General features: G+C 41.7%; 1 protein-coding gene across 3 annotated transcripts in view; it reads right to left on the bottom strand.

Annotated features, from left to right (window-relative positions):
• PDE8A (phosphodiesterase 8A) overlaps positions 1-12,714 on the bottom strand; it is a 151,662-nt gene that overhangs the window by 34,836 nt on the left and 104,112 nt on the right. For all 3 annotated transcript variants that reach the window (XM_084267948.1, XM_084267947.1, XM_084267949.1), the window contains exon 2: positions 595-651. In XM_084267948.1, the coding sequence (XP_084124074.1) occupies positions 595-651 (57 nt within the window). The remainder of the gene's footprint in view (positions 1-594; positions 652-12,714) is intronic.

Raw genomic sequence — 12,714 nt, 5'->3', positions numbered from 1 at the left:
ATTAATAATGGTTCAGTATGCCGTTGGCTACAGGAGAATTTTCAGAGGAAGTCCAAAGAAGTCATGTATCTGCAAACTTCATACAACAACCATCCCAGAGAAAGTAAGGGGACAGCTGACATATGACCTTTATTGATAAAGAGATAAAAGAGGATGAATTAATGCTAGTCAACAATAAATGAGAAAAAAACACATACTTTTCCAAGCTCACTTCATATCTTTTGTGATGATATTGCAAGTTTGGTTTCTGCTAGCAATAATGCATGTGTAAGAGACCTTGATGGGACATTGGTCTTAGGACCATTTTGATGAGATTTTGATTCAGAATTGACTACCAGTAAAACACAAACCAAGGCACACACGGAATTGATTACATGCGAACTGCTAGCAGAAAGAAATACAGATTTTTATGACCTGAGAGATGGTTGGAGAAAAGAGGCAGGGTATTTAGGATATCACATAGAATGTCATGATAAACATCTACTAGGTGCACATCATCACTTGACAAAAATGCTCCATGAAGATCACTACACCCAAACAATTCCGGACACGATATTTTACAAATTAGGACTTCAGTTTGAACTGCTGTATTACCTGAAGTTGATCTTGATGAAGTCTCATAGGGCCAAACTGCACATCTGTTACTGGCGCCTATAAGAAATAAGAAGGGACCTTATTAATACATACACACCTAGGGAAGGAGAAAAATAAGCTCTGTTAGAGAATACATTTCTTATTTACTGTTGTCTCATAGATATATTGCTATCATTATGAGGCTGCTTCTTCATGAAGGTCTTGCTCTGCTTTTGTAAATTCATATGCTAAGCTGCATTAACACAGTAAGAAATCAACACACTATTCTTCAAGTCTTTTTATTGCTATTTCAAACATAAAGTAATGGATTAGTCATAAAAGCTAGAGAGACAGATTGTTATTTTTCTATATCCTCTGCATCACTCCAGCTGATCTGCAAAACACAGAAGTGTTAAACATTGGGGGTTTTAAACTTCAAAGAAGCATTAAATCTCCAGGAGAAAGGCAAAAATATGTAACTGCTCTAAGAATTTCACATGAAACAGATGCTCAGGAGTACTACAAAGCCACACCAGTGTCACTTCTCCAAGGGCATTTTGCTGCATTCCCTGCTTCCCGCCCAGCCCCTCCAGGGAAGGTTTCAGAACTCAGATATTTATACTTGACGCTGCCTGTATTCAGCATGCAGGTTTGCTCTGAAAAACCCTGCAAAAATGCCATCATGTGTCCTGCTTTCTGCATGCCAGCAATTCCTACATTAGATTCTGCTCAAGTAACACAGGCAAACAGTTGAGCTCAAGAAGCGAGCTGGGATACTTCCTCCGCACGTGTCACCGCAAGCAATGGAGGTCAATGACCAGAAGTGCTCTTTATCACAACTGTTTCTCTTTGATATGATTAATCATTAATCAAGCAATCAAGCTTGAACATGAATGACACTTCAATTGGTATGGGACGGACTTTCTAAAGTAGTTAAACACAAATACAGAGGGAGACTAACAGGATTACACTGGGAACTCCCAGGAAGCAACTATCTGCATTTTTATGTCCTCAAATGTTTTTCACCTCTTGTGTCATAAATGTAAACTAAAAAGCAGGGTTAACAATGCTCACAATTCAAAATAGAAAACAGAGCCCAAGCATCGGACTTTGGAGTTGCACAGACTCTGCAAAGGTAACTGGAGTAAAAAAGCACAAGAAAATCCTTTTTGGCAATGCAGTAAAAGGAAGACATCTCTGGATTCATGTACACAAAAAAGACCTGTTGAGCATAAAGGTGGCATTTTTACATTATTGTCCTTCCTAGTAAAAACACTCAGATTTATTGCTTTGCAGCCTAGAACTTTTCCAATAAGTAATTTTAAAGAATCATCAGCACATCCCACAGAAAAATCTTTTAAAATCACACACTCCATTCTGTCTATGACCTTACTGCTCCATTGCTTAGTCCTCAGGGTTTCTCATGGGTGATTTTATTTATTTATCAACCTGGAAATCATCACTGCAACATGAAATAAGCAAGAAACATGACTCAAGGAAAAATGGCAACGTTGTGCTTGGGAAAACAAGCCAGAGAACCAGTGTTTGACCATGTTATTTAAGAGGGCCTCTAAAAGCTGAAGTTCAAGTGACATGGAGGAGTTTCAGATTTACTCTGTCATTCCAGATTGGATCGGCTTAGTTTAAATACTCACCAGCCACTTTTGTTCTAATTTCAAGACCACAAATCTTTCTTCAGTTGGAAAAATCCAACTGCTTTATTCTCCCTTGTCATCCAGTTATTCAAAATCTTCACTAGAAAACAGCAAATGCTTTTGCTGATAATGCACGTAGCAGGAGGGAATCATCCAACTCTTGGCATGAGAGTGACTGGTTTTGCAGCACTGGCAGTAGTTAGTACTTGTCCTGAATCAGTAAAATCAGCAGAAATGCCTGAAGGACACACCAAGGGAGCTTATCTACTGAGTAAGAGATGCCTTTTTGTAGTCATTTCTCTGACCATAACCACACTTCAAATTAAATTCTGAAACATTTATTTCGTACACCCCAGCCACCAGCATAAAGCAGCAAGTTTCACCAAGAGATGGGCCTGAGATCTGCTAGAGCTGAGCTTCACTGGCTTTTGGGGGTACATAACACCCCATCTATCAGGCCAGTGTTCCCTTGGACTCTCAGACCCAACCCAAGTGGAATTTTAGCAGACAAGATAAACCCAGTATTGCCAGTTACTGCTTTTCAGATGCTTCCTTCTTTTAAAAAGGTTGTAAAGGTGTCCAAGTATTTCAAGAACTGAGCCTGAAAACACTTTTCAGCCAGAAGCTTGTGGCCTTTTCTACACGGAAAATACCTGTTTATGCACCGTTTAAGTTACAAGCACTGCCCAAATGAGAGAAACTGTCTTGTTACACGTTAACTTGCTGTCATGGGTAGAAGAAAAACCTTGGTCTGTAAATTTTGGTGAAGTCCAGTTAATTCTTAATCCTGTTGAAATCAGTTCAAATAACTTGATTAATCATTTCAACTTTTTGTGTGCTGCTGGTAGCACTGAGAAATAACGTGCTGATTAAGTACTGTGTCAAAAAATCAAGGCTTCATCAAGGATTAGTAGAAACCCTTAACAGTTGGTGAACTAAATGAGCTTTAAAAATACCCCTAATGCTGCAAGCTTACAACAAAACCAAACCCAGCCAAAGCTCCTGCATAAAGGCAGCAGCACAAACACATCTTTATTCACTCCCACCTTACGCTACTTTTTCCTAGAAGTTTCTTTCCTACTTGCAAAACAAAGACCCAAGTGCATTTTCAGACTGACAGCCATGACTGATGGATGTGACAGCCCTCCAGGCAGGCACAAACCTGTAAGAAAGCGCATGAGAAGACAGAGAGACAGAATGAGTCGTAGGTTCCCGAATTGATCATGGCAGATCAATTAAATCATCCCAAGAGTGCTGGCTGGCGCCAGGGCTCATGGCCTCAAAGACCTCCAAATGGTAGAATACTTCGCAGGAGTAACTAATTCTCAGCCTTCTGAAAATGCCAACCTTTTTGACTCCTCTGTGCTAGTGTAACTTCCACAACAGCTGCAGCTCCGTCTGGGGAGCAAGAGTTGCCTGTAATAGCAGGCTGCAGTTCAGCAACTACTAGTTAGCTTTAATTGCAGGCAGCAGCTCTGTTACTGCAGCAGCGTTTACACCCTCTGCTTAGAGACACAGCAGATAATCGACTCCAGGCTACTTTAAACACTTACACACAGCAATTGCCACCATTTTACATTCTCTGACCCGCTGAACTACTGCTGGTAGCACTTATTTTCCCCAAAATTTCCCTTTCTTATTTGAACACTGTATTTTCTGTCCTGTTGAACCAGGCCTGGCCCTGGCACAAAGTTGGACCCATCCCCAGGCAATGCCATTAGCTACATGTGTGACAGCTGTCAACAGGGACATAGGGACATCTTCTGCTGACTCCTTGGTACAGGTCCATGCTGGCTAGACAAGATCTGCGTGTTGTAGCAGCAAAGTTGCAAACATTGAAACTGCTGACAGAAATGCTCCATGTTTCCAACACCCAGAGAAAAGTGAATGTTTGGTAAATAAAAACAACTGAAATAAGCTTTAAGAAGACAGACCCAAACAACTGTGACTGATCTGATTAAAGTACAACAAACTCAATGCTGACCTGATATAACCTTGTGAAGTACTTCTCGCTATGAGTCATTCTTCCCATTCTACCAGAACAGAATCTACAGGAATGGCCTGTTCATGGTTCCTGGGTTGTTGGGGTTTTTTCTTCCTGCAGCTAGAAAAATCTTAAATTATCTTGCTCAATGAACAAATGTAAATAAGAATAAAGGGTGGATATAAAGCCAGCTTAATCCACATGCTCCCTATGGTGATAAACTGCCTGGTTGCCATGTGGGACACATCAAAGCAGCCCACAGGTCTCCTATTTTCTAGAGGTTTCATATCTTGGCTTTCTCCAGAATGTCTCTCTTACCATCACCAATTGAGGAAGACAGCAAACCTCCTAAAAGGGCAGAGTCAGCCCCCAAAAAATCCTTTGGCTATTAACTTCCATGCAATACTCCTGCTATGGAGGGGCAAAAACATTCCTTCTGGGGTCTGATTATCTTAAGTCACTTCTTTTATGAAGTTTTTGTGGGATTTTTTTAAAGCAGATCCCCGTGCAGCCCAAGGTAGCCCCTGTCAGTGCTGGGACCGCAGGCTGCTGCAGCACTACCCACTCCCCAGAAGGGCTGGCCAAGGAGCTGCTGGCATCCTGGGGAGACAAGCCCACGCCTGAAATCCTCCTCCACAATCCACAACTGCTCTATCACTTCCTTTCTGCCACAGATGGGGCTGTGGAGATGACAGGAATGACTCTCTCTGGGCATGTAATTGCCATGCACAGCCCTGACCTCCTGCTAGTATATTCCCTAAAGAGCAGCTGGAACCATTTCTGCTCCTGCTGTTCTTGTCTCCTTTTCCAGGTTAGTTTGTGGGAGGAGATGTCATAACTGATTTTTTTCTGCAATCGACTTGAACGAAGTGACATCAACTCATGCTGAATGGACTGCAGACACAAACAACTGCTGTACAGCTAAAATCTGGGTGCAGAAAGCAGACAATGAGAAGAGAATTACTGTTAGTAGCTTAGCACTAACTACTTGCCTCTTCAAATAAAGACTTCAACCTCAAGACTTTGATTCATTCTAATATATGACACAGGTAACCACAATGATTAAACATAAGACCATCACTGGCCCTAATAGAGTACAGCCAGCAAAAGTCATCATTTTACTCAGATCAATATTTTAAAACATCACAAAAAAGTGTTTTAAAATAAATACATGTTCTACATATACTAGGTACATCATATAAATCAGTATAAACTGACTCATCACAGCAAGATGATCAAGACTGTCAAGTCAAAATATGCTAGTAGCTACAGGACCATTAACATAAACTGTATTTTGACTATTGAAAAATTTAAAAATTATCAATTTAGCTTCCTATTTTTGATGCACTTTCTGCTAGACATATAACATCCCTGTTCACATCTTCCTTGCAGACCTTGACAGCCCTGTGTCATTAAAAACTTAACAAGTTACATACAATGCTGGCTGAGCAGATCTTCCTAACACACACAGCTGTTCAGAGCATACAACGAATTTATAGACCACCTGGTTAACAGCATTATATTCCAACCTGGTTAATTACAGTGAAGATTCAGAGTAATTCTACCAAATACAAAGACAATATGCTGGATTTACTTCAGTGTAAATGGAGAGGGAGTCTAGCCACACAGAGCCCCTTCTTTGGTTGTTTGGAGGCCATAACAGTTCGGATAAAGAGTAAGAGGGAACAAAGCATCCAAGGTTTCTGCCTTCGTTCAACAGGTTCAAGGACAAATGTAAACTCAGCTCTCAAAGATGCTAAGCCATATGTAGTCTCTGTAATCTTTGCTGAAATGACAGACAGGAGAGTTCTGACAGACAAATAAAATTTACCAAAACTGCTGTTCAAACTAGATTAAACCTGTTTATTCCAGCATTTTTTCCTATTTCTGTTTCATAAAAGATACAGCCAAACGTCACAGACTCAGTAATTCACATATCAAATGTAGCGTTCCGACTCGGTGCACTTTGCTTTGTAAATTCAAGCACTCACATTAATCTAAATCAGGTTCCGATGCATCTCTGTCAACAAAACAATAGAGATTTAGACCTACATTACAAGGTCTTAAGATCACCTGAGGTTCTGCTCTGTTACCTTTTTTCCTGGTTTCGAATAGTTTCTAACAGAATTATCTGCAGTACTGCCTGCCATGTAACAATACGGTGTAAGCGATGGGATAACATACCCTGGTTTCTTAATCCTTTTTTTAATCTTTAGTACCAGTTTTAAACCAGTTTTACATAAATGAGCTCTTGAGAGCCAAACTCTGTACTCTGACTCACTTCATTAGCAACACAGGATGTGGACAGCTTGGAGTTTTTGTGAGAAGAAAAGCTTTATGAAGTAAAACGAGTTGCCAGAACTCTTGAGAACTCTTGAGAGCCGGCCCTGTCAGACACAAGGTCCACTCCCTTATTACAGAGTTCTGACAACACCTTTATTGTTCCTAAAATCCATCCCCTCTTCCACTCCTCAGCCTGAAGGCAAGTTTTCGGTTAACCCAGGTCCCAAGGAATCGACCTGGGACTGGGACCACTTTGCCAGTGCTGAAGCCTATGGCTCTCCTGAGGAGGAAGGACCCTGCTCATTTTTGACTACATGTTTGGCTTGCCAAACATGCCAACCATTATTATATATGTTTGTTTGTATTCTGGGCCTAATTCCCCACTGTATTTCTTCAGTGTTACTCCACTGTGATAAGTAAAGCTAAATTAGAACAAAACTGGAGTAATACTGTTGTGAAATCAGGCTCACTGCCTTCTATCACACTTCAGACACAACTGAGAACTCACATGTTGTACTGTTTATAAATTCTCCCTTTATTTGTTATAGGAAGCTTTGGTTATCAAGCTGCAAGCACGGCACTAGCAAAAGTGAATCATTGTGTTTTGTTGGGAATAATTAACAATGCTGTCCCAAAGTGACTTTTTATTTGTGATGCAGTAAGGCCTGGGTGGCCTCTGGCCCAGACGAGTGTCCCTCTGTGGTAACCTTGTACAACGACAGGACACAAAGGCAGTCAGCAATCCCTGCTGGTGTTAAAGGTCAGAACTCTTACACAGAACATACTAACCATTTGGGCAATTTTTTATTTTAGCCCTTGATAAGATACTTAAGTGATAAATGTGATCACTTAGCATGCCTACAGTACTACTACACAGAGCTCAAGACTTGTAGAGGGAGGAAATGGATGCTGTTTCCAATTTATGTTCAGAGGAACCAAGGCAAAGGGGGGAGGAGTGTGCCAGTCCCAGCACGTCTTGTGCCGAACCCCGGCAGCCCTTGGCACAGCGCTGGGACCCCTGCTTCCTCACCAGCTGACAGCTGCAGGCACTGGTGACGTTGGGACCAGGAGCTGCTATCTGGGAAACACCCACTGATTTATGAAATTCAAAATTATAGTTTCTGATGATTTGAACACAATTTACATTACACCTTGGTAACTGCAGCGTTACTGTAGGTTTCTGAGGTAAGCAGAGAGAACTCCAGCAACGCCACTATGCACATCTCACACAATGTATTTCCACAGCAGTCCTCACTCTCATTGAGCTGTGCACCAAAAAAGGGGTGGAATAAATCACAAACAAGTCAGAAAAGGAAAGCCACCTACTCATTAATCCACACTGACTTTTTCTGTCCAAATAGAACAAAGTTGAATGAAAATCAGTTCTTACACCATAAGCTACACAAACATAAACAACTGTATTTGCTGCAGCATCTACCTGATTCCGAGATTCCTTATAGATCTGTATGCTATGCACAAGTACACAGGGCTTGAAATTTCACCTGTTTGTCTGTTTAGAAGAGAAAAAATATGAATCATATGCTCTGCAACACCCCTGGAGATGTAAATACCCTGAATGCTGGTCTATGCCCCATGGTCATCATTTTGCTGTATGCTTTTATCATCAATCAGCAGAACCTAATTTAAATGCTCTAAGCCTTCACCATCTTAAGATTCAAGATAGCTCACTGGGCTCTTCTTCATTAAGGTCCTTGCTGTCTGACTGAAAGTCTTTCAAGAACATCTCTCTCTGTTCAGGCCACATATGCACAGATCTTTGGAGGCTGTGAGCTCTCCCCATGTTGAATCCCTGGGCTACTTACCAAACTATAGCCAAATATTTTTGTGTGGTGAGGGCATGCTGTAAAGGATTTGTAGTTAAATCCTGCAGCAGCTTAAATGATCTGGCTTGTACTTTAGAAGAATTTTTTAAACCCTGTAATAATGGTTTTCTATACATAGGTTGCAGAAATGGATGCCTTTATCAATGAAAAAAAAAAGTAGCATGGACATTTTTCAGCTGTTCAAAGTTTTTAAGCTTTCATCTCATGGAGACTCCCGCTTATGGGTAACAGGAATAGAATGTGCAACATGCAGAAAAAGAGGTTGTCTTTAAGGTACTAGCACCTAAAAGAAGACATCTTTAAGCCATAGCACCTAATTCCAAGTTTTATTTGTTCTTGACAAAATTCAAGGGTCAGATAGAATACCCTGCCCTTCAGAGCAAATGTCTTTTGAGCCAGGCATCTCTGGTATTCTGGAGTTACTTGTGATTGCCTTCACAAGATGTTCCCTTGCAGGCAGCTCAACAGCATCTATGCATGGATATTACACCTCCCTGAGCTTCAGTAGCTATTCCCTTATACTCCCACAACTCTGAGGCCACTCTGTTTTCCCCTTCCCAGTCAGGACCAGCAACACTTTATGTCACAAAGTGCTTTAAAAGCAGCCACATAAGAACAGTGTATCTGGCAATTCCCAGAAGGCTGAGAGACCCATTTCCTCTCCCCTCTTCCCCTCACCTGACACAAGCCTGCCTACTCCACTGGCTATGAGAGCTGTAACAGAGCCCCAGGGACCAACTAACTCCTCATATGCTGGTGTCAGTATAAAAGTTTCAGTGTATTTTCCTGTCTCATGTGTTGGCAGAAATAACCTCTACCCAGATGTAAAGGCTAGCCAAGAAAACAGAGAAGAAATTGGTCTTTAAGTCTTGCCAGCCATCAGCATTAAGTATGTTGGGGTTTGCACTGCTCCAAAGAAATAAATCCAGCCTCGGCTTTACCAAGATCTAACTGAAAAGGAACTTCTCGTTCACCTACTGCTGCCTCAGGTGTAATAATTTTGCAGACAGGCTGTAGCTGACTTTCCATCCCCCCGCTTGAGCAGACACTTTAGTACAAATACTACATTCTTCTGGCCCAGAGGGAAATTCTCGCTGCCTGCACTTCAACAGTTGAGCTGCATGGCACTCTGGGAGACTTAAATATGGCACAGTAGTTCTATTGTTTAGTAGTATTAAAACTGCTTGCTCTCTTGTGATTCTGCAAGATCCCAGGGTGTAGCAATAAGTGCTAATCTGTTTCGTATCTGTCGGCTACTTCTTTCTAGCAGATACCACTAGCTAGTTTTATTTTGGAGATATTACAGATGCATCAGGATACAACTGATCTCCATCACTATCTGTTTTATTTTTTTCTTTATGCACATGAATTTCAATGGCAGTTTTCCTTGAACCATCTGGATTAGAACAGAGTCAGCTGACCAAAAGGAAATTCCAGTCTATCAGGAAGATTTCCAATTACTTTATGTCAAACAAAATTTTCATGCCTTGATCTACCAACACTGCCATCGCCACAAATACACCATGCAAAGAGACTACAGCACAAAAACAGCATAAACCAGTCAGGCTTCCTAGAAGATCTCCATTTTGCCCTAAGCTTTCCATTTGTTAAGGAACCAGCTTGCCCTCCTGACCAACTGAGCGTTGCACACAAGCTCCTGTGACTGCCCCTTCATCTCACACATCTCCAGCCTTCACATATGTGGGCAGCCTGGATGCGCCAGTTGATTTCCATCCCCTGAGACTGGATAGTGACAGGATGGAGCTGCCTCCTCCTTCTTCCCCATTCTCCCAGCTGTCTCACACACACACCTTCACACAGCTTCCTCGGGTATCTGGGAACCTGCTGGGCACCACTGGCACGTTGTTTTCTGTATGGTCCAAAAAGTGTGCTCTGCCCACCAATGTAAGCACAAACTCATTTGTGCTCTACCCAGTACCCTGCCTGGGGAGTGCTTTCAAAGACAGCAAAGACACAGGCTCTGAAATGCAATTTCACAGGCAGAATAAATGCTAAGTCAGTGGGACAGAGGCCAGAAGAGTGAAAGAGAAATGCTCATAATAAACATTTCCGTATCATTTTTATTGAATGCAGGTTTCCCAGGCTGAGTGCAACTGTCTCCTGATATTTGAGAAACCCAAAAGGTCTCAGTGCCCAGTTCTTGGCACCGAGACCTTTTCTACACAGAGAACTGTGCCTCCAATCAATGGAGGAAGCCTTGAGACTGCAGGCACATTCAAGATGTGTTTTTAAGAAACACAAGGAGCATCCTTTCTTCACTCTAAGGTTCAGCATTAATTTTGCTTGTTGACACCAATGACCAATCCACTAGCTTAACTCCAGCTTTCATCAAAAGGAGGAAAACAGACAAATGAATTTAAGAGCGCTGGGGGATCCCTTCTTTCCTTTGACCACCAGGAACCTCACTGGTGGAGGGGATGAGTGACTGGTTTCCTCTCATACAGATGTCTCTTCATTTCTGGGGACCTACAGGGTAGTTTGAAACCTGATCCTGCTTTTCTGCTGAGTCTGGTTCAGTAACGCAGAGCTTCTGCCAGCCCACAGGGCTCCTTAAATCTTACACACTCTGCTGAAGGGATCACTTTTTTTCCCCCTTAAGTACAGTAGAACCTTTTTACAGTTATGCCAATCCCCCTACAATTTGCATGCCCTTAATAAAGTGGGGTCTTCATTATAATCAGAATTGCAATTCAGTGAAGTTGATGCAGCAAAGCAACTTTTCATTCTAGTTTGCTTATGAACAGAATTTCTCTCTCTCTGGGTCTGTGGTAAGCACACTCCATTTTACTTGACTGACAAAAATCTGTTTAAAAAAAAAAGTATACTGTTATCTTTGATACAAAGCAACCTCTGCATGTTCTGCTCATGAGTAGCATTTCCCTTACAAAAGAACTGCCTGATATGCCAAAGAGGACACTGCTGGTATAAAATGAATTATTATGGAGCATGATTTTCTCTCCAGAAATGCACAACCAACCAGTGTGCTAGCACCTCCTAGTAACGCTTCACAGGACTGAAGCTGTGGCAACGGAGGTCTCAGCAGAGCAGTGTCCCAGGAGGCAGCTACTTTTTAATAAACAACCCATGAGCAAGGAAGCCCATAAAGCACTCTGCCACTGCAGCCACTAACTGGGAAACAGACTCAGATGGGTATCAGATGAAACCCTGCCCACAGTAAAGTTCATTGACATCGGTACTATCTAGATAGACTCTCTCCAAGTGTAATATTTGTATTCCTCAAAGTACAAGGGCCATAATTATCCAGATAATAATCTATAGATGTTGAATAGCCACATATAAATTATTTAACCTTGAGATTACCAGGAGAGACATCACCTGAAGAAACTTGCCTCAGATACTTTTAGAAGTGATATGACAGCAGTGAAACTTTCACAGAGATCTTGCTACAGTTACAAAGTTTGAAGTAAAGATCTATAACATGCATGGAAAAAGAATATGAGGTAATAAGATACAAACCTGCTGAATAAATCTAAACACATGCATCCACCCGAATTCATCTGCACAGACTGGTAACTGCAGTATAAAATCATGAACGTTTATGACCATGCAGCTAGCAGGGGCTAAAAGGTGCATTTTGTCAACTGGATGTGGACTTTTTGTGTGTCATTTGGCCAGCCACTTTTAAAACTGAGCTTGCCTTCCCTCAAATGTGGGTAGGATGTCAGGAAATTTTTTTAAACTTTTTTTTCAGAAGCTTTATCAGTCTCCTCAAGCTACAAGTCCTCAGATCCTCCAGTGGGCCCTTCTGCACAATTTTATTGACACCTAAATCTGTCTGGCTTATCTACAAAGACCTGACAGCGTAGCTGAGACTTGCACAATTGTCCTACAACAGGAGTCAGTGCTGGACCTGTGCACACGTGAGGAGCCTGAGTTATACTGTCCCATGCCACAGAGATTCATGCTGCATCCTTTAGTCAGGCAGCAATACTCTCATTTCACTTGGATAACAATGATGAATTAGGAGAAGAAGCTACAGGAAAGAAAGAGGCTCCACTTAGTCATTATATAATGAAATGGTGTCAACCCATGCAAAAAAAACCCCCTGATTAGTTGCAGGAAAAAACTGGCATGCATCCAAACTCTCCCCCGAGACAGAAATTCTGGCATCTGACAAGATGGAAGCTCGTTTAATCTGTTTTACAACTATCCAAAATGTGTTTCCACCCTGAACATTTTTGCTTTCTCACTTTGCTGGTTTTTCTAAGAAAGGCTGCACTGGGCCTGGGCCTTGTGGTGCGAGTGTGAAAGCTGTATGCCAAAGAACAAACAAGAGAAAATAGACATTTAAGTCCTGTCTGGCGACACCATTAATAAGTTCACAGTCACCATT

Source organism: Gallinula chloropus, assembly GCF_964237585.1.
Source record: "Gallinula chloropus genome assembly, chromosome: 9".
In the NCBI taxonomy this organism is placed as follows: domain Eukaryota; kingdom Metazoa; phylum Chordata; class Aves; order Gruiformes; family Rallidae; genus Gallinula; species Gallinula chloropus.
This window is presented reverse-complemented; position numbering and strand designations above follow the sequence as displayed.